The following is a 22,583-nucleotide window of genomic DNA, read 5'->3' as shown; positions in this document are numbered from 1 at the left end:
GGAATCTTATGAATCTGTAGGACTCTTCTGGCTCTCATGTGGAGCTAAACAGCTCTGAGATGGAGACATCTTTCAGGGCACAGCACAGGGCCTCAATTTACGGTGACATCGGAATGTAGGCTATTGTAGATGCACAACCAAGGTGTAGAACACATTAGCCTAGTTGTACAGATGGGAAAGTACTGTATATAGTGGCAATGTACAGTATATCATTTGAAATAATAGCCTGAAATTGTATTTTCATCTCTAAATCAATTTAATGTGATATAATAACATTTTAGAATTTAATGTATTTTCATAATTTAGAATTCAAGTTAATTTCAATTCTCTGTTTACTTTAGCCTAAACTACATTAGCCGAAATCAGACGTTTCCCCTTACCAGGATCAAGTGGACCAGGATCAAGTGGGTTAAAAGTGGGACATCCTGAGCTTTACCCTAGTACTGTAATGATGACAGGAGAAGGAGGGAGGGAGCAGGAAGACGGGGGAGGAGGAGAGGGGGCCAGCCCTCTAAACACCTGCAGTCACAGACCTTCACAGCATAGGACCCTCATGAGGAGACGACATACGGACCTATATTATTCTCTTATTTTCAGATGGACGGGGGCAATGGGAATATGACAAAAACTGTTGAAATGATCATTCTATAAATCTTGATCTGAAATCTATGGGATATGTTTTTTGTGGTTTGGAAATAATTCGAGAGAGACTAAGAAACTCTGCGGCTCCAGGCTATAGGGTTATAACTGAGTGAACGTTTAAGCATTTAAGACCTTTTCAAACGGATTTTCGTTGTTTTCGTGTGGAACTTCAGTATCTTAAATTGTTGAGCGAGACGCCCAAGGAATGTAGCGATAACATCTTATTATCTTATTTCTGGTCTCCTACACGAGAAAAAGAAAAAGGTAGGCTACGTTGGCAAGTTCTCTCTAGACACTTTTTTCAAAATCACAAGTATTTGTTTGTTTGTTTTAGTCAGTGTGTTGAGGGACCAATGTAATTACCAAGAACGAAGGGGTAGCCTACATCTGGAGAGAACGTTTACTCGCTCTCTCTTTTTTTATGTGTGAGTTCACAGGTAACTGCGATGTTATCAGGGGTCATTGATCGACGTCATGGTCATGAAATGAATTCCTACATAATATGCACAGTCGACAGTTCATGATTCCCCCCCCCCCCCCTCAATTTTTTTAAAAATAATGTTCACAGGACACAAATGTACACAAGTCAAACTTGTAGGCAGAGAAAAAAAATGGGCCGTGACAAAGGTTAGGTTTATAATTGTAGAATAAGTGCTTTATAAACAGCAACCTGAAATGTATTGCTGGGCACACATTTCCCCACTCAAGGGAAAATATTTTTATGAATGTATTTACAGTCTATATAAGTTCTATGAAGTGCTTTAAATAACTTGCTATTTAATTTCCTCCCTTTTGCAAGTTATTGTAGCAGATGGAGAAGTACTCTGTGGCCTACTTGATATATTTGGTTAGAAACATAAGAGCATTCCAGGGCGCATCTGATAAGTACTCCTTTGGGGAGAGAATTTAATGGACGTTATGGACTCAGCTTTTAGTATTCATAATTTATAAACAATCCTATCCAGCAAAGTGCAGATACTACATAATGAATGCTTACATAAAAGTAAAACAGTTATCTGACGACACCCCTAAACTGTCAGAAATTGTTTTCACATTATTTTCTTAGCAATGTATTTTGTATTTCCTGCATGAGGCAGGAAATTCACTGTTACTGTGTGTCTCAGTATGACTGTCTAGCACAAACAGGCCTAGGAATTCTGTCTCCCATGCCCTCACTCAGACACTCACAATCTCACATCACACAGTGGTCTCTTTCTCTCTGTCTCCCTCTCTCACACACACACAAACGTGACAATGAATTATTATCTTTCAGACCTGTCTCTACTATGGATAGTGCCAAGACAGCGACTCGAGCCCTACTCCTCCTGTTGAGTTTCTGTGTTTGCAGTACCTCAGGCCTCCAACAGTCTGCTCCGAGGATACGCCTGTCTTTCAAAGGTGAGTCACTTGACCAGAACATAGGTCTCTCAGACACAGACACTGCTCATATGTCAACTGGCATGGCTTCCAGGATAGCTTGGTAGCAGATATTTTCTATTTTGGCTTTTGTTGTTCTTAGCGAACCTGTCAGCGATCTCAGAAAGTCTTGTGGTTTACATGCACACAATCACGTGCAGGCACGCACACATGCACACACACACACAAATACACACACATATGTTTCCTCTTTTATACATATGTAAAAAGCTCATATCCTGCCTACTGGCAACAAGTTAATGAGAGAAAACAAAAGGTGGATGTTGCCATTGAGTGGGGGGTGGAAGTGGTGGTCTCTAGTGCCCTTCATAACAGTTGAGCCCACACCCTAAGCCCTCATTAACATAGTACAACATTTTTATTTGATTTATGTTAATGATTCAATGACAACATTTACCTACGGAAATGAGAAAGATTCTCCAAAATCGATTATTCGATCTGCTTATTCAAATAACTGCTGGGTCTAAAGGAATTGTTACCATACATTTCCATGAATTGTTTACAAGGTTTAGTGTTCGATTTGTTACATTAAATAATTAAGTCATCTCCAGTAAGAAACTGTTAGCCTTTGGCTGCTAACAGCTGAGGACTGCTGGCTAACTGGTAACCACAAAAACAGTCAACAACTTCAGGAGTACAGACCCACAGAAATAGTCTGGCGATCAGTGGCGAAAGTAATAACTGCCGAAAATGCACAGTCAAAGAGGAGAATAATTATTCTGTAAAGAAATATATATATATTTGAAATAGAGTGATACTAAGACAAAATAAACTTGACATAGTGTGTAAATTGATTAAAATGCTGGAAGTGAATGATGGATTTTTTTTTTGCAAAAGCTGTGTGCATTAATTAAGGAAATAGAAGCCTGGCTCAAATAGAAGCCTGTCTCTAATAAGCTCCTGTTGTGTTCAGGGATTTAAGCAAATAAACTCTCGGGGTATTCATTGAAATGTTACGGTAGGTCAAGTACATATAAGCTTAGTTGGTTGCAATGTGATGTGGTAGAGTCTGCCACAGAAGCTAAGCCCACACACCAGTGTTTGCATAATGGTTGCCAATAGTAAGCATAAGCCTGAACTGGTGGTAAACGAACCAAATGGTATTATATTAGATTGCTGGCATATTGAATTGTATCGGATTGCTGTGGATGATATGACATTTATTGTTTGTTTGCTTGCTGTAACTGTCTCTCGTTCTCTTCCATCATTCACAGAGTGGTGTTGATTTCACAATGAATGCAACCAACGTGTAAAAATCTCAAATATATTTTGTCATTCAAATCCGCGTAAAGACCTCACTGATATGGTTTGTCAGTCATATCCACCCACTCACCCCTAAAACCCAATCATCTCCACTTCATTTCCAAGAATAGGTGGAAAATTGGGATTTGCTCCCCTGCTCTGTGTTTTCTGACATTCCAAAGATTGATTGTTCATTGTTTGCGACAGGGACTCTCTTTGTTCCATAAGGCGCCTGTGGAGGAGGGTTTTGGGGAGGGACGGGGGAGGGGTGCATGTGACTCCCTCCCATGGACGTGATTTAGAGACTGGGACTGGGACTGGGTGAGGGGGGCAGGAGGAGAGGAGGACCACTGAAATTATGCCGGATCAAGATTGTAAATGATATGATCTATGATCAAGGCCCTTCGTGTTTCCTGGTTGATGGGAACTGTGTCTGAGGAAGGGACAAAACCAAAAAGTTTCCAGTGACCTAGGGCAGGGGTGTCAAACTCATTCCATGGAGGTCCTAGTGTCTGCTGGATTTTGTTTTTCCTTTTTAATTAAGACCTAGACAACCAGGTGAGGGAAGTTCCATACTAATCAGTGACCTAAATGTATCAATTAAGTACAAGGGAGGAGGAAACCCTGCAGACACTCGGACCTGAGTTTGACATGTGTGACCTAGAATGGCAGGTAGAAATAGAGGCAGAGAAATATAGATTTTAGGTTGTCTTCTGCATTATGGAGGCAATGGTTTAAAGCCTCACGTGGACTTATTTTACACTTTAAAAGGGTCAGATCGGGACATTTGTCTCAGGTCTTTCATGTCTGGACCTGGTTTACCTGAATCAAATGAGGTATGAAGATACATGAAGTGTTTTGTTTCTTCATCAGATAGTGCCAACACATTGTTATGGCGATGAGGATGGGCGCGACCAGGCACTGTGTCGTGACTCGGGGGTGTGTGTTGGCATGTTGCTAGTTTTAGCCTGTGCTGTCCACTTTACTCCAGTGGACGGAGCAGATGGACGTTTGCCAGAGAGGCTTGTTATCCTGTGTTTACCTTGGAGGAACAGAACCGGACCTTGCCCCACCTTTTAAGAACCATCCCGTGTCAGCCAGGAGCAGATCCGATTGCGCAGCAGCTTATTTTAGCGGCACATTGACTGCATCCTGTTAACAGTATTCAGACAAACAGTCACCTCAAAGGAAGACGGCAGAGCACTTTGACGTAAACACAGATGTCCTTACTCTGGCCAGGCTAAAACAGTATGTGCATATGCTGATGTTTGTTCACAAACCTTTGCCAAATGCCATGGGACATTCATCATATGTCCCACATGGACAAACTGAGGGATTTTGTATAGATTACACATGTGTTTCCACGGTACTTAGTAAATACATCATAGCACATACAGGTTTAAAAGCTATTGTACATACAGTGGCAAGAAAAGGTATGTGAACCCTTTGGAAATACCTGGATTTCTGCATAAATTGGTCATCAAATTTGATCTGATCTTCATCTATGTCACAACAATAGACAAACACAGTTTGCTTAAACTAATAACACACAAACATTTATATGTTTTCATGTCTTTATTGAACACACCGTGTAAATCTTCACAGTGCAGGCTGGGAAAAGTATGTGAACCCTTGGATTTAATAACTGGTTGACCCTCCTTTGGCAGCAATAAACTCAACCAAACGTTTTCTGTAGTTGCGGATCAGACCTGCACAGCGGTCAGGAAGAATTTTGGACCATTCCTCTTTACAAAACTGTTTCAGTTCAGCAATATTCTTGGGATGTCTGGTGTGAACTGCTCTCTTGAGGTCATGCCACAGGATCTCAATCTGGTTGAGGTCAGAACGTATATTTTCTGTTGAAGCCATTCTGTTGTTGATTTACTTCTGTCTTTTGGGTCTTTGTCCTGTTGCATCAACCAACGTCTTTTGAGCTTCAATTGGCGGACAGATAGTCTAATATTCTCCTGCAAAATGTCTTGATAAACTTGGGAATTCATTTTTTCCGTCAATGATAGCAAGCTGTCCAGGCCCTGAGGCAGCAAAGCAGCCCAAAACCATGATGCTCCCTCCACCATACTTTACAGTTGGGATGAGGTTTTGATGTTGGTGTGCTGTACCTTTTTTTCTCCACACACAGTGTTGTGTGTTCCTTCCAAACAACTCAACTGTAGTTGTATCTGTCCACAGACTATTTTGCCAGTAGCGCTGTGTAAGATCCAGGTGCACTTTTGCCAACTTCAGACGTGCAGCAATGTTATCTTTGGACAGCAGTGGCTACTTCCGTGGTTTCCTCCCATGAACACCATTCTTGTTTAGTGTTTTACGTATCGTAGACTCATCAACAGAGATGTTAGCATGTTCCAGAGATTTCTGTAAGTCTTTAGCTGATACTCTAGGATTCTTCTTAACGTCATTGAGCATTCAGTGCTGAACTTTCTCCATTTATAGACAGCTTCACGACTTACATCTCCCTCACTAACTTTAAGCATCAGCTGTCAGAGCAGCTTACCGATCACTGTACCTGTACACAGCCCATCTGTAAATAGCCCACCCAACTGCCTCATCCCCATATTGTTATTCATTTTTGCTCTTTTGCACCCCGGTATCTCTACTTGCACATCATCTGCACATCTATCACTCCAGTGTTAATGCTAAATTGTAATTATTTGGCCCCTATGGCCTATTTATTGCCTTACCTCTCTAATCTTACTACATTTGCGCACACTGTATATAGATTTCTCTGTTGCGTTATTGACTGTACGTTTGTTTATGTGTAAGTCTGTGTTGTTGTTTTTGTCACACTGCTTTGCTTTATCTTGGCCAGGTCGCAGATGTAAATGAGAACTTGTTCTCAACTGGTCTACCTGGTTAAATAAAGGTGTTCTCAACTGGCCTACCTGGTTAAATAAAGGTGTTCTCAACTAGCCTACATGGTTAAATAAAGGTGTTCTCAACTGGCCTACATGGTTAAATAAAGGTGTTCTCAACTGGCCTACCTGGTTAAATAAAGGTGTTCTCAACTGGCCTACCTGGTTAAATAAAGGTGTTCTCAACTGGCCTACCTGGTTAAATAAAGGTGTTCTCAACTGGTCTACCTGTTTAAATAAAGGTGCAAAACATTTTTGTCTTACCGTTGACTGATGAACATCAAGGCTTTTACGGGGAGATGTGACGTCTCTTGTCTCTGAATGAATGAATGAATGGGTGTAAAACTCATTCATGGTGCTTTTCCATTAAGACTTACTCGCACACCAGTGTTTGATGTTCATGTAAGCTCTAGTGCTATTGTGTTTCCCTCAGGAGTGTGACGCTAAAGATTTGTGGCGAGCAGAATCACCAACCTCTGCATCGTTCAAGACGGTTGCTTTGCGAGAAGGTTTTAACGTTCAGCTGGTCATTGTTATGTAAATGCAGGCTGCCTTGGCTCCAAGTCAGAGCAGGTCTGCCAGAGCCATGGCCCAGTGCGACACGGGTGCCGTTCCGCATAGGAGGAAAGAGAACATTTGGAGCCGTTTGTGTAAATCACTCGGGTGGAAGAGAGAGACGGAACACGCGGGGGAAATGCGCCATCACAGAGTGGGTCACCGAACAGACCTGGTTTAAAGGGTTTACTCAGAGTTCCTCATACCGTGTGTCCTCAGAGACCTGCATTAGCATCCATAAAGTTGCACAGTACATTCAGCCGATGCCACAAACTCAATCAGAAGCTCGGAACACATGAAATATTGAAATCTTAAAAGCCTCTGCAATACGTCCTGAAAAGTTACGTATTTAGTCATTCGCACATTTTCTCTTGGTGTTAGTAGTCTATGTTCTGTAAATGCTGCTGATGGTGAGAAATAAAGCACTTGTAGTCGTTATCAGGGAAACTGCATGGGAAAGATTCAAGGCAATAAACAGAAAGAGCTCATGGCTCCCCCTGCTGGATATGAAGATTTTACCATTCTCATCTGCTACAGAACTCATTTTGCATATGATTTACACTAACGCTGTGTCCCTGTGTGTGTCTATGCGTCTCTCTCCTCCGCAGAGTTGTTGGACACCAGAGCAGTCCGTCCCTTCTCCTTCTCCTTCAACACCAGTGACTACCGCATCCTGCTGATGGACCAGGACCAGGGCCGTCTCTACCTGGGCAGCCGGGAGTACCTGGTGGCCCTGGACATGCACAACGTCAACAAGGAGCCCCTCATAGTAAGAACACACATAACCGCAACTCCCTCAAAAAGGCCAATGAGACTGGAGGAATCGTTCCAGTGTATGCATAGCTTTACCACAGTTTAATGTGGTAGTATTTTTATTTTATTTAACCAGGCAAGTCAGTTAAGAGCAGATTCTTATTGACAATCTACCAGGAAACTGCCTTGTTCAGGGGCAGAACGACAGATTTTTACCTGGTCAGCTCGGGGATTCGATCCAGCAATTTTTCGGTTACTGGACCAACGCTCGAACCACTAGGCTACCTGCCTCCTCTACACTCTAACCACTAGGCTACCTGCCGCCTCTACACTCTAACCACTAGGCTACCTGCCTCCTCTACACTCTAACCACTAGGCTACCTGCCGCCTCTACACTCTAACCACTAGGCTACCTGCCTCCTCTACACTCTAACCACTAGGCTACCTGCCTCCTCTACACTCTAACCACTAGGCTACCTGCCTCCTCTACACTCTAACCACTAGGCTACCTGCCGCCTCTACACTCTAACCACTAGGCTACCTGCCGCCTCTACACTCTAACCACTAGGCTACCTGCCTCCTCTACACTCTAACCACTAGGCTACCTGCCTCCTCTACACTCTAACCACTAGGCTACCTGCCTCCTCTACACTCTAACCACTAGGCTACCTGCCTCCTCTACACTCTAACCACTAGGCTACCTGCCTCCTCTACACTCTAACCACTAGGCTACCTGCCTCCTCTACACTCTAACCACTAGGCTACCTGCCTCCTCTACACTCTAACCACTAGGCTACCTGCCCCCGCGTAGTAAAACACCTCAAGTAAAACGATCCTGTAATGTCTGGTATCATTTGTCCCTGACAGATCCATTGGCCAACCTCTGACAAGAGAAGAGGGGAGTGTCGGATGACAGGAAAAGGAGGACAGGTGGGAATGCCTTGTCTTTGTAAAAGAACCCTGGCCCCTCTACCTTTCAGTATTAACTAATGATGTCATACTTTCATGGGTCTTATTTCACAGTTTTGAAAGATATTTTTTTTTACACCAACAATTGATAGCATTCCCATGTCTGTGTACACACACCAGGGTGAGTGTGCAAACTTTGTGCGTATGATAGAGCCATGGAACCGCACCCACCTGTACACCTGTGGGACTGGAGCCTACCAACCCATCTGCACCTTTATCAACAGAGGCTGGAAGGCAGAGGTGAGAGGTTCAATATGCCCAAAATCATTTTAAAAGACAATTAATTGCAGCATATCTGTGCATCTTCACGACCAGCAGCTCGGATTTCTCAAAACTGTGGTACTCAAAACTAGGGCTCAGATTTGAGCTATTTTTCACTATACATTTTGCCATTTCAAAACATTTGATATGGCCTTTCTGGTCTCTCTCTTTCCAGGACTATGTGTTCAGGCTAGTTCCTGGATTTACGGAATCAGGGAAGGGAAAATGTTCCTACGACCCTTCCCAGGAGAATATTGCTGCTCTTATCGGTAAGCTTCACCTCACTTGTGCATTCACTTAGTAGACTGCCCAAAATTGGGTCAGTCTCCCCTCCCACTTTCACCGTTTCCTAACCTCTCCTCTCCATCTCTTTCTCTTCCTCCTCTCTTCTCATCTGCAGATGGGAATCTGTATGCGGGGGTCCATGTAGACTTCATGGGGACAGACGCAGCCCTCTTTAGGACCATGGGGGGCAGAACAACAGTCAGGACAGAGCAGTATGACTCCAAGTGGCTCAATGGTGAGTTACTATGCCTGAAAAAGACTGCCATCTTGTAAGGGTGGATTCCCCAAAATGTTGCCATTTTTTCCTCCATGGTCCTTCAAGCCAGATACGAACCAGCGCGATCTGACTCTTAAGAAATCATGGCAAACTGCTGCTACTGCTGCAGGTTTCTCTTTCTTTCATCACTCCGTTCCTCTCTCTCTCTCTGTCCGTCTCAGAGCCCGTGTTCATTCAGATCCAGCAGATTCCTGACAGCTCCGAGAGGAATGATGATAAACTCTACTTCTTCTTCCGGGAGAAGAGTCTGGATACAGGGGGAGGGGCCAGCCCCAGTGTGTTGGCCAGAGTGGGACGAGTGTGTCTGGTGAGAAGGCCTTTGCTCGGACCTAGCAGGGTGGCCCTGTGAAACTGAGCTACGCCACTCTTGTATAGACTCTTATTAACTCTATTACTTGAATGACTTACATAATTATAGTTTGACTGCAACATTATGGACAACATGGTGATTGGGGGAATTGTTAAGGGTAAAAAAATAATGTGTCTTCCACGGAAACAGGCTTCCCTCTTCCATCCTTTACGTTCCCTCTTCCCAGAATGATGAGGGGGGTCAGAAGTCCCTGGTGAACAGATGGACCACCTTCCTCAAAGCCCGCTTGGTGTGCTCTGTGATCGGAGACGATGGGGTGGAGACCTTGTTTGACGAATTGAGTGAGACAGACCTCAGTGAAAGATTTAGTGATTTAGATAAAGATTTAGAGATCATTAGTTGTCTATGGAAGTGAATCCTTCACCAGTTCTACAGGAAAATCATTTCTGTCATCCTTTCAGGGGATGTTTTTATCCAGCCAACGCAAGATGAACGCAACCCTGTGGTCTATGCCCTCTTCACAACTGCTGGGTAGGTCATCATTGTATCTGTCTTACATCTCCTGTTATACGTAGCCTCTCTCCAATTTCTCTTCTCTCTAAAGGCATGCCCTGTTCTCGCTCCTCAATGCTTTTCTACTCTCATCTAGGACCTGTTGGTTTACCTCTCTCTCCTCCCTCCTCCACTTCTCTGGTTGATGCTGACTGCATTCCCCCCTCCCCTTGGTTTACCTCTCTCTCCTCCCTCCTCCACTCCTCTGGTTGATGCTGACTGCATTCCCCCCTCCCCTTGTTTTACCTCTCTCTCCTCCCTCCTCCACTCCTCTGGTTGATGCTGACTGCATTCCCCCCTCCCCTTGTTTTACCTCTCTCTCCTCCCTCCTCCACTTCTCTGGTTGATGCTGACTGCATTCCCCCTCCCCTTGGTTTACCTCTCTCTCCCCCTCCTCCACTCCTCTGGTTGATGCTGACTGCATTCCCCCTCCCCTTGTTTTACCTCTCTCTCCTCCCTCCTCCACTCCTCTGGTTGATGCTGACTGCATTCCCCCTCCCCTTGTTTTACCTCTCTCTCCTCCCTCCTCCACTTCTCTGGTTGATGCTGACTGCATTCCCCCTCCCCTTGGTTTACCTCTCTCTCCTCCCTCCTCCACTTCTCTGGTTGATGCTGACTGCATTCCCCCTCCCCTTGGTTTACCTCTCTCTCCTCCCTCCTCTGGTTGATGCTGACTGCATTCCCCCTCCCCTTGTTTTACCTCTCTCTCCTCCCTCCTCCACTTCTCTGGTTGATGCTGACTGCATTCCCCCCTCCCCTTGGTTTACCTCTCTCTCCTCCCTCCTCCACTCCTCTGGTTGATGCTGACTGCATTCCCCCCTCCCCTTGGTTTACCTCTCTCTCCTCCCTCCTCCACTTCTCTGGTTGATGCTGACTGCATTCCCCCCTCCCCTTGGTTTACCTCTCTCTCCTCCCTCCTCCACTTCTCTGGTTGATGCTGACTGCATTCCCCCCTCCCCTTGTTTTACCTTCTTTCTCTCCCAGCTCTGTGTTCAAGGGCTCAGCAGTCTGCGTGTACTCCATGACTGACATCCGCAACGTCTTCAATGGACCCTTCTCCCACAAACATGGTCATAACTACCAGTGGACAGTTTACACCGGCAAGATTCCTTACCCTCGCCCTGGCACAGTAGGTTCAGACCAGTTACTCACTGAAAACAATCCGTATATATACATCCCATCAACTGTCACCTCTTTCCAATAGGGAAACGCATTGCTTACACTCTCTCTGTCTGTGTTACTCACGATATATAATTCTAGTGTCCAGGAGGAACATTCACCCCGGGCATTCGCACCTCTAAGGACTTCTCAGACGAGGCAGTGAACTTCATGCGAGCCCATCCCCTCATGTACCACCCTGTGTACCCTATCCACCGTCGCCCCCTGGTGGTGAGGACCGGGGTGGACTACCGCTTCACAGCCCTGGTGGTGGACCAGGTGGACGCCGTGGACGGCCGATACGAGGTGCTCTTCCTGGGCACAGGTGAGTGTCTCTCTGTCCCAGGGCAATTGGCTGACTGAAGGACTTCATTGCATGTTTGAATTTCACATTTTGTCTTTTGTCCAAATTCGACACGGTGACATCAGACCTCTCTTGTTCCAGATCGTGGCACTGTCCAAAAGGTCATAGTTTTACCCAAGGACCCGAGCACCATGGAGGAGCTCACCCTGGAGGAAGTGGAGGTTTTCAGGGTGTGCCTATATGATTTCTCTAAATATTGTTCACGTTATAGCAAAAGTCTCCAACCACTGTCCTTGGACATTCTTTCAATGGTTACACTTTGTTGATACTTATGTGACACGATGCATTTAATTACAGACACGTGCTGCTGTTAAAACAATGAAGATCTCATCTAAAAGGGTAAGCTGAACTCTCTCTCTCTTCATCGACAGGAAACACTAAATAGATATTGTTGATGCTGAGCTCTTGTTTTCATTCTGTCGCTATAGCAACAGCTGTATGTGTCATCGGAGGCAGGGCTTACCCAGGTATCTCTGCATCGTTGTGGGGTATATGGGAGGGCCTGTTCCGACTGCTGTCTGGCACGGGACCCTTACTGCGCCTGGGACGGGGAGAGCTGCTCCGCTTTCACCCCCGCCACCAAGAGGTCAGGACCACAACACACACCAACACAACACAACACACACCACAACCCCTCATCTGATATTGACAGGGAAGGAGTGTCATAAAGCTTTATTAGTCCTTCACTGTGTCTGTCTGTCCTGTCTTGTCTTGTCTTGTCCTGTCCTGTCCTGTCTTGTCTTGTCTTGTCTGGTCTGGTCTTGTCTTGTCTGTGTCTGAATAAATTCATGACTGAATTCATTTCTGTGCTTGTGAAATGTGTTGGATGAACTCTGCTCTGTCTCTCTCACTCAGGAGGAGCAGAAGACAGGATGTGAAACATGGGGATCCACTGCGACAGTGCAGAGGCTTCAATGCCAAAGGTTAGACAAAACACTTTCAGTGACACAATCAAATCATGTAATTACTAAAACATTAGCAAATAACTGCCATTTAAGATAATCTCTTATCTGTCTCTCTCTCCTTCTTTCTCTCTCTCTCTCTTCCTCCTTCCCTCCTTCAGTGGAGAATCGTCCTAGAGAGACAGTCCAGTTTGGTGTGGAGGGGAGCAGTACCTTCCTGGAGTGTCAGCCTCGCTCTCCTCAGGCTACAGTCAAGTGGCTCTATCAGAGAGAAGGAAGGAGGAAAGCGGTAAGGAGGAAAATGCATCTATTTCTGCTCTCTGAAAAGAGACCAGTATTATTCAAATATCAAATTCATACCACATTTATTGGTTGTTGAGCTGTTGGAGCAGTTTACACAGGGGTTATCCATGTTTGATTGACTAAATCAGTATACGTACATTTTTTATTTAACCTTTTATTTAAATACGCAAGATATTTAAGGACCCATTCTTATTTACAATGACGGCCTACCCGGTCTAAACCCAAACCCGGACGATGCTGGGCCAGTTGTGCCCTGCCCTATGGGACTCCCAATCACTGCAAGTTATGATACAGCCTGGAATTGAACCAGGGTCTGTAGTAATGCCTCTAGCACTGGGATGCAGTACCTTAGACCGCTGCTCCACTCGGGAGCAGAAGTAAAGTTTTTCTTGTTGATATTAATAGTATTAATTATCAGCCAATGTTATTTCAGTTCAAAAATATCTATAGAGAAATAGTCAATCACTTTTGAAACACAAATGAGGCAGATGTGGACCTTGTTCTCCCCCTCACTACCATAACTCTCTCTCCCCCTCACTACCATAACTCTCTCTCCCCCTCACTACCATAACTCTCTCTCCCCCTCACTACCATAACACTCTCTCCCCCGCACTACCATAACTCTCTCTCCCCTCACTACCATAACTCTCTCCCCTCACTACCATAACACTCTCTCCCCCGCACTACCATAACTCTCTCTCCCCTCACTATCATAACTCTCTCTCCCCCTCACTACCATAACTCTCTCTCCCCTCACTACCATAACACTCTCTCCCCGCACTACCATAACTCTCTCTCCCCCTCACTACCATAACACTCTCTCCCTCACTACCATAACACTCTCTCCCCCTCACTACCATAACACTCTCTCTCCCCTCACTACCATAACTCTCTCTCCCCTCACTACCATAACTCTCTCTCCCCTCACTACCATAACTCTCTCTCCCCCTCACTACCATAACTCTCTCTCCCCTCACTACCATAACACTCTCTGCCCCGCACTACCATAACTCTCTCTCCCCTCACTACCATAACACTCCCCCTCACTACCATAACACTCTCTCCCACACTACCATAACACTCTCTCCCTCACTACCATAACACTCTCTGCCCCTCACTACCATAACTCTCTCTCCCCTCACTACCATAACACTCTCTCCCTCACTACCATAACTCTCTCTCCCCCTCACTACCATAACACTCTCTCCCCTCACTACCATAACACTCTCTCCCCCTCACTACCATAACACTCTCTCCCCCTCACTACCATAACACTCTCTCCCCCTCACTACCATAACACTCTCTCCCCCTCACTACCATAACACTCTCTCCCCTCACTACCATAACACTCTCTCCCCCTCACTACCATAACACTCTCTCTCCCCCTCACTACCATAACTCTCTCTCCCCTCACTACCATAACACTCTCTCCCCTCACTACCATAACACTCTCTCCCCTCACTACCATAACACTCTCTCCCCCTCACTACCATAACTCTCTCTCCCCCTCACTACCATACCACTCTCTCTCCCTCACTACCATAACACTCTCTCCCCCTCACTACCATACCACTCTCTCTCCCTCACTACCATAACACTCTCTCCCCCTCACTACCATAACACTCTCTCTCCCCCTCACTACCACAACACTCTCTCTCCCCCTCACGACCATAACACTCTCTCTCCCTCTCACCCCTCAGCTCAACCGGGACAGAGAGTATCTGAAGACAGCCCACGGGATCCTTCTGAAGTCCCTCAGCCAATCGGATGCCGGGCTCTACCACTGCCTGGCCACAGAGAACAACTTCAAACACACTGTGGCCCGGGTGTCGCTGCGCATTCTGGACCGAGACATCGTGCTGGCCCTCACCTCCCCTGACAACGACCCCATGACCTCCAACAGCCCTCCCACTGGACGGGGGAGACAACATGACCCCAAGCAGCAGAGGGTCCCTCCAACCCCCCCTTTCACAGACACCCTGTCCCAGCCGGAGGTCAGGCTGATCCACCAGTACTGTCAGTCCTACTGGGAGCAGCTGAGGCACAAGCAGCAACAGCCCAAACGCACTTCCAGGAGACACACAGAGAGCCAGGAGCAAGAGCCGGAGGAGCAACAGCCTAAACGCATCAGCAGAAGACACACAGAGAGCCAGGAGACCCAAGGAGGATAGAGGACTGGACTTCCAACACCAGCCAGCTAGGACACTCCTGTGGTAGACTACAGATCCATGTTTGACACCAAACATGAGTTTCATCTCTCTTTGTACATTGAATGACATGTGATACCGACCCTCACACAACCTAGTATCTCAGTATAGAAATGTAATATATCGATACGTGTATATATTTTAGGATCATAATAGATCCATGGTTTATTAATATTAATGTTTATGGTTATGACATAAAACAATTGATAAACATTTGCCTTTGCACGCTTTATTCGGTTGGAAATGTGTACATTTTGCTGTTCAGCGTTGAGCGTTAATGTTTTGGTGTGATGTACATGTATGTGTGTATTTGTCTACTAATACCATATGTGATATTGTAATTGTGGTGACTCTCTTGTTCTCTCTCACACCTTTGTGACCTATGTTTGTTTGAGGACTCATAGCTATACGGTATTCTTTGAATTGTGTGCGTGGACGGTGGTGGATTGAAAGGGACGTGAGGGATCTTTCAACAAAACAGATCATCTCCACATGTAGAAGAATAAGACGGTAAATCTCATGTGTGTATAATCTCTGTATTACATTATAATACTACATTCCAGCCATATCAAATTGTCACTTTTAATGGGAACAGGTATAAAGAAGACTGTGAAGAAGACCTCACCATATGTTCTAATGATATTGAGCAACATACTGTAATGTGTAGTACAGCAACATACTGTAATGTGTAGTACAGCAACATACTGTAATGTGTAGTACAGCAACATACTGTAATGTGTTGTACAGAAACATAATGTAATGTGTAGTACAGCAACATACTGTAATGTGTAGTACAGCAACATACTGTAATGTGTTGTACGGAAACATACTGTAATGTGTAGTACAGCAACATACTGTAATGTGTAGTACAGCAACATACTGTAATGTGTTGTACGGAAACATACTGTAATGTGTTGTACAGAAACATAATGTAATGTGTAGTACAGCAACATACTGTAATGTGTAGTACAGCAACATACTGTAATGTGTTGTACGGAAACATACTGTAATGTGTAGTACAGCAACATACTGTAATGTGTAGTACAGAAACATACTGTAATGTGTTGTACAGAAACATACTGTAATGTGTTGTACAGAAACATAATGTAATGTGTAGTACAGCAACATACTGTAATGTGTAGTACAGAAACATACTGTAATGTGTAGTACAGCAACATACTGTAATGTGTTGTACAGAAACATGCTGTAATGTGTAGTACGGAAACATACTGTAATGTGTTGTACGGAAACATACTGTAATGTGTTGTACGGAAACATACTGTAATGTGTAGTACAGAAACATACTGTAATGTGTTGTACAGAAACATACTGTAATGTGTTGTACAGAAACATACTGTAATGTGTAGTACAGAAACATACTGTAATGTGTTGTACAGAAACATACTGTAATGTGTAGTACAGAAACATACTGTAATGTGTTGTACAGAAACATACTGTAATGTGTTGTACAGAAACATACTGTAATGTGTAGTACAGAAACATACTGTAATGTGTTGTACAGAAACATACTGTAATGTGTTGTACAGAAACATACTGTAATGTGTAGTACAGAAACATACTGTAATGTGTTGTACAGAAACATACTGTAATGTGTTGTACAGAAACATACTGTAATGTGTAGTACAGAAACATACTGTAATGTGTTGTACAGAAACATACTGTAATGTGTTGTACAGAAACATACTGTAATGTGTTGTACAGAAACATACTGTAATGTGTAGTACAGAAACATACTGTAATGTGTTGTACAGAAACATACTGTAATGTGTTGTACATACTCAGCATGAGTCCTACACTGGAAACGTTTGAACGGCAAATATAAAGATATGTGATCCCATCAATCGTTTCTCTGTCTTACGTTCCGTTGATTTCTCTCACATTTGGGACTTTCACACAATCCTTATCTGTAGCATTCTTCTGATGTAAATCTTCGTGAGTCACTATCCAGTCAGCAACTGATACAAAAACACCAACACAAAAGAGATTAACCGGATCAACCAGACTGTTGAGTCCATGGTTACAGAGTGGAAAATAATACAGGATGGAATGCACTTATCAGTCGTCCCACTCATCGTCATCTTCATCATCATAACCTCCTTCTTCTTCACCTTCATCTGAAACAGAAGAGAGTTATGTCTGTTATGCTGGTATTTATTTTTAGATTCATGAGGATGAACCACAATGCATTTGGTTTATTTGACACATTTGTAGATGGAATATAATACATTAATGAATGAATGATAGATTAGGATGAGAAAGTGTTTACCAGAGGAGTGGATGACTTTACTCCTCTTCTGCATGACCATCATCAGAGCTCCTACGATGCCCTCTGAGTCTGTGTCAGCAGGCGGAGGTGACTCAGGACTGTCTGTGACCTGGGACACAAAGGTCAAAGGTCAATGATCATGTAAACTGAAATATATAGACTTCACTCTCATTGACAAAGACAATTTCTGCATTTGAATAACAAAGTTTAGTTTACATTTTTGAGCTTCCTCCCCAGGCGGATCTGGTCCAGCAGAGCTCCTCTTTCACCTCCTTCACATCCTCCTGTAGATGCAGGAGCAGGTGATGGGGTACTATTAAAGGGGTGTGGAGTAAAAGGAAAGTCTCCAGAGCTCTGGGCTGGGGGAGGCGGGGGAGGAGGTGGAGGAGGGGCAGGCATGGAGCGCTGGTGGCCAGGGGGAGGGGGAGGGGGAGTATAGGACACCGAGGGTGGAGGGGGTGGGAGTCCGCCTCGGCCGCTTGAGGGGGGTGGAGGTGGCAGGGCTCCACGTGATTGAGGGGGATGGGAGGGTGGTGGTCCTCGCCCTGGCTGTCCTGGGGGAGGGGGCAGGGGGCCTGAGCGACCCCCCCGTGGAGGAGGGGGGGCAGGAGAGGAGGAACAGCTGCCTGGTACGGGAGGTAGAGAACCCTGTCTACCAGGGGGAAGCTCAGGATCTATATGACATTGGGATGAAAAAAGGCCAATTTATTAGATTACAAAAAGAGATTGATTTACAGTTAGTTGTAAAAAAGTGAGGAAGTTGGTAACTTTAGACCAGGAGACAGACACTCAGAATGACACTTACCAGTGTGCATGGCCTTTTTGACTGCTTCCATGCCGCCTGAGTTCTCGATGACTTGTTGGATGAGTTGGGAGGTCTCCTCATCCTTCAGCTCTGCCTCACTGATCCCAGCACAGGACAGCAGCTTCTTCAGGTCAGGGTCCAGGTTGTTGGGATCCCAGCCCACATGGCTCACATGTCTGAGGAGGAGAGGAGAGAGAGGGAGAGGAACATACACCTGAGTACCTTAGAAAAGTATGAGTGGCAAGCTTGGATTCTGCCCTGGTTTGTAAATTAAACAAATTGAGGACAGACAATTTGATGATAGGTGTCATGTAACTACATGTATTGTGATAGCTTATGAAGGCTTTATTTTACCGCCTGCTTATATGTGTGTGCTTAGTATCCACTCACGTAAACCCACTGGGTGCTCCAATGTCTGCTTTGGAGAGTTTACTGCCCTTCCTCTTGTCCTTCTTCTTGTCCTTTTTCCCCTTACTGACAAAGGCAGGAGCAGGCACAGGTGTGACGGAGCGGTAGCGTGAAGCCTGGATGTCTGGGTTCTGGATGTCTATGGTTGCCACAGAGGGAGAAGTGGGACTCCCAGGTCCTGGATTACAATTGATGTGTACATGTATGAAACACATTGCATGTTGACATATTGGGTCAGTTGGTATTGGTGCCTGGGGTATAACACGTACAATGGGATTAGGGATACTCACCTTTACCTCTGTCTGTAAGTAAAACACACATATTAAGAAAAGGAAAAAGGATTCTTTAGTGATTACTTGAGACACCCGCATCCAAATGTCCGTAGTATTAGTATGTCAGTCTTACCATTGGAAGGCAGGGGGCGCTGCTTCTTCTCTGAGACTGTGAGAAGGAGAAAAGAAGGGAACAGGAAACGAGAGGATGTCAGTTTAGATAATGTCTTCTCATCTCCAACACAACCTTTTCCTTTGAAAAGCCACAGCTAACCTCTATGGAACCACACCTTACAATATTTGTTCTGTTTTCCAGTATCAGAGATACACTACCGTTCAAAACATTTGGAGTCACTTGGAAATGTCCTTGTTTTTGAAAGAAATTGAAAGGAGATGAAAGGACATTTTTTGTCCATTACAATAACATCAAATTGATCATTGTACATTGTTAATGTTGTAAATTACTATTGTAGCTGGAAACGGCTGATTTTGAATGGAATATCTACATAGGCGTACAGAGGCCCATTACCAGCAACCATCACTCCTGTGTTCCAATGGCACGTTGCTAGCTAAAACACCAGCCTCAACATCAACAGTGAAGAGGCGACTCCAGAATGCTGGCCTTTTAAGCAGAATTGCAAAGCAAAAGACATATCTCAGACTGGCCAATAAAAAGAACAGTTTAAGATGGGCAAAAGAACACAGACACTGGACAGAGGAACTCTGTCTAGAAGGCCAGCATCCGGAATCGCCTCTTCACTGTTGACGTCGAGGTTGCTGATAATGGGACTCTGTACGCCTATGTAGATATTCCATTGAAAATCAGCTGTTTCCAGCTACAATAATAATTTACAACATTAACAATGTCTACACTGTATTTCTGATCAATTTGATGTTATTTTAATGGACAAAAAAAATGGCTTTTCATTCGAAAACAAGGACATTTCTAAGTGACCCCAAACTTTGAACAGTCGTGTGTATTATTTCAAATATGACAAATAACAACCACGAACAACAACCATTGACAACCAAATAACGCAAAACACAATGTTTCTGTCCTGGATCCTACAACAAATGACCTGACCTTGACGGTTTCTCTGGTTTATCTTGTCTTCCACTGCACATAGGAATGTTTCAGACTCTTGTTCATTCACAAAGTTCAGCCCCACTTGGCAGTCCTGCATTGTATTGGAGTGAACTATGACATATCTTGGCATACATTTGCAGAAGGAGAAATACAAATGGACAATCACTCAACTTTGGATTTACAATCAAGCCATCATCATGAGCATCCAGGGCATATTCATGTTTTGCTTACATCTGCAGCAAATGCGTGGAAGAAGGGTCGGGGGCTGTGGTAGACCATTTGGTTATAGAGCTCCTGCTCCCAGGTCAGCTGTCCTTTCTGGGGGGAAAAACAACTGTTAGCATAACTGTAGCTTAAACTGACAGTGGACAATATTGCAACTGATCCTTCAGGCTCTCAGCTCATGGTAAACTCAACAGTGGACAATACTACAACTGAATCTTCAGGCTCTCAGCTCATGGTAAACTCAACAGTGGACAATACTACAACTGAATCTTCAGGCTCTCAGCTCATGGTAAACTCAACAGTGGACAATACTACAACTGATCCTTCAGGCTCTCAGCTCATGGTAAACTCAACAGTGGACAATACTACAACTGATCCTTCAGGCTCTCAGCTCATGGTAAACTCAACAGTGGACAATACTACAACTGAATCTTCAGGCTCTCAGCTCATGGTAAACTCAACAGTGGACAATACTACAACTGAATCTTCAGGCTCTCAGCTCATGGTAAACTCAACAGTGGACAATACTACAACTGAATCTTCAGGCTCTCAGCTCATGGTAAACTCAACAGTGGACAATACTACAACTGAATCATCAGGCTCTCAGCTCATGGTAAACTCAACAAAGGATCCTTATCTAGACTGGGTTACTATACACACTTTGTGACAACTGCTAATGTAAAAATGGCTTTTTAAAGAAATATGATTGATTGATAGATATTCGACCATCATTATAGCTGACGTTACATATTCCTGTTACCTTGACATCGAAGAGGCGTATGAAGTAGGAGCGACGAGGGTTGTCCTTGGTGAAGCAGGCCACCCCAGTGTGCTGCAGGCTCCAGCAGGTGGGACTATGTGGCAGGGCCATATACAGCTGCACCACAGCCGTGGCCAGGGACTACACACACGCACACACGCACGCACACACACACACACGCACAAGCACACGCACACACAGAGGGTATGGAATTAGTTTATATGTTGGCTCCTGATAAGTGCACATCGGAAAAGTGCAATTAAAATGCTGACTATAGATGATTTTACTCTGGACAGCCTGTGCTCAGGTTAAGAGCAAACATTTAGGACAATCGGAAGTTTATCAGTTTATCATTTATCAGGAGTCGACTATACAGAGCCAAGTTACCTGTGATACGAGCTTACAATCTGCTGCTTGGTACTCTGTTGTGGTTCGAAAAGTTATTGGGTAGTTGCCAGAGCAAACACCTGCCCCATTAATGTCATCACATTTTCTGTAGTAGGACTTTTTAGATCTTGTGTTTTGTTAGAATTATCATCTACCACTGCAGGCTTGGGCCTACTTCAGAAACCAGGAAGTTGGAATGTGAAAAAAAAAGCAGACTGCACATACTCATATGTGACTGAGTTTAACTGCTGCCTCTGATTCTGTCACCAGAGGAAGTGGTTTACACCAGCATTTCCTGTAATTTACTCATGTCTGTTTTAAAGTCATTGCGTAGACTCTTGGTGGACATGCAAAATGTCATTTAATTGTTTGAATTTCTAACAATAGATTACTTTTAAAGTTACCAAATGTCCATGTTACATCAAATGCCATTGCCAATGCACTATATAAACATAGCAGAGCAACAGTATGAATGGTTCATTCAGTCCCTGAAAAAGATAAACAATAAGGATGAGGCTGAAGCACTGGCGACCAGAAGATTGCCCAATCATATCTTACTGTATACAAAGAAGATGTAAAAAACGTGTTTTATCCACGGACTGGGGAAATTGACACACAGGAAAATTGATAAAAGGTTAGAATTCACAGATATACCATAACCTGTATTTAGAGTTGATACATATTCTCTCACTAAGTACTCTCGGCTGGCAAACGCTACCGGTGTGGCCGTGCCTTTAAAGTACCCTCATAACCCCACACCAATCTGCAGTAGCACACCAACCATATAGTTTCCTCTACCAAACACTCTCCTACATACCAAACACTCAAACACCAGTCATATTGTTTCCTATATACCAACCATCCAGTTTCCTAGTACCAATCATTCAACCAGATAGATTCCTACATACCAAACACCAACCAAATATACCAATCCTCCCCTCCCTCCTTGATTCCCAGGAAGGACTTACAGCACACCTCCTCCCCAGGAGGTCCTCCAGCCTCTCATTCTCCTGTGAGCTCAGCAGAGAGCTGGGATTGTACCCCTGAACTCCTTTAGACTTAGATCCCAGACTCATAGTTCCCTCTCAGAATATCCACTTAGTACCAAAGAGGAGCTGATCATTGATGTGCCTGGCTGTCCTCTTCCTCAAACAGGCACTAACAATGACGCAGGCGGTTTCTCTTCTGCCTTCTACAATGTGTTATATGCACAGAAAGCAGGAAATGGACAATTACAGTTCCCCCCTTTAATCTCGCCCATGATG

The 22,583-nt window shown here is 44.5% G+C and overlaps 2 protein-coding genes across 2 annotated transcripts; one reads left to right on the top strand and one right to left on the bottom strand.

Moving 5' to 3' along the window:
• The first annotated feature begins 519 nt into the window (after positions 1–519).
• On the top strand, positions 520–16,949 carry LOC115102358 (semaphorin-3F-like). Its single transcript, XM_029622244.2, has 18 exons — positions 520–906; positions 1,916–2,040; positions 7,355–7,515; positions 8,367–8,429; positions 8,589–8,708; positions 8,905–8,998; positions 9,130–9,249; positions 9,453–9,598; positions 9,828–9,942; positions 10,063–10,132; positions 11,138–11,282; positions 11,414–11,636; positions 11,757–11,845; positions 11,973–12,014; positions 12,104–12,261; positions 12,531–12,598; positions 12,739–12,866; positions 14,581–16,949. The coding sequence occupies exons 2-18, from the start codon at positions 1,929–1,931 to the stop codon at positions 15,049–15,051; spliced, it is 2,325 nt and encodes a 774-aa protein (XP_029478104.1). The 5' UTR covers positions 520–906; positions 1,916–1,928; the 3' UTR covers positions 15,052–16,949.
• Positions 15,656–22,509, bottom strand: LOC115102359 (actin nucleation-promoting factor WAS-like). Its single transcript, XM_029622247.2, has 10 exons — positions 22,287–22,509; positions 20,932–21,072; positions 20,178–20,264; positions 19,944–20,037; positions 18,993–19,028; positions 18,570–18,765; positions 18,180–18,355; positions 17,591–18,048; positions 17,375–17,483; positions 15,656–17,222 (listed from the first exon to the last, which is right to left on the bottom strand). Exons 1-10 carry the CDS (start codon positions 22,392–22,394, stop codon positions 17,164–17,166), a joined length of 1,464 nt encoding a protein of 487 aa, XP_029478107.1. The 5' UTR covers positions 22,395–22,509; the 3' UTR covers positions 15,656–17,163.
• Between the last annotated feature and the right edge of the window lie 74 nt (positions 22,510–22,583).

The sequence above is a fragment of the Oncorhynchus nerka genome, linkage group LG20 (assembly GCF_034236695.1).
Source record: "Oncorhynchus nerka isolate Pitt River linkage group LG20, Oner_Uvic_2.0, whole genome shotgun sequence".
In the NCBI taxonomy this organism is placed as follows: Eukaryota; Metazoa; Chordata; class Actinopteri; order Salmoniformes; family Salmonidae; genus Oncorhynchus; species Oncorhynchus nerka.
The sequence above is the reverse complement of the archived record's forward strand: the minus strand, read 5'-3'. Positions and strand labels throughout refer to the sequence as shown.

What these genes read in the sequence shown, in the direction of transcription:
- LOC115102358 (XM_029622244.2), top strand. Translation starts at nt 1,929, where the DNA reads ATGGATAGTGCCAAGACAGCGACTCGAGCCCTACTCCTCCTGTTGAGT. An exon ending in TCAACAAGGAGCCCCTCATA is followed by an intron (nt 7,516 to 8,366) that starts GTAAGAACACAC and finishes TGTCCCTGACAG; the next exon opens with ATCCATTGGCCAACCTCTGA. An exon ending in GAGTGGGACGAGTGTGTCTG is followed by an intron (nt 9,599 to 9,827) that starts GTGAGAAGGCCT and finishes CCCTCTTCCCAG; the next exon opens with AATGATGAGGGGGGTCAGAA.
- LOC115102359 (XM_029622247.2), bottom strand. Translation starts at nt 22,394, where the DNA reads ATGAGTCTGGGATCTAAGTCTAAAGGAGTTCAGGGGTACAATCCCAGC. An exon ending in GCGCCCCCTGCCTTCCAATG is followed by an intron (nt 18,766 to 18,992) that starts GTAAGACTGACA and finishes ATTGTAATCCAG; the next exon opens with GACCTGGGAGTCCCACTTCT. An exon ending in GGAGCACCCAGTGGGTTTAC is followed by an intron (nt 18,356 to 18,569) that starts GTGAGTGGATAC and finishes TCTCCTCCTCAG; the next exon opens with ACATGTGAGCCATGTGGGCT.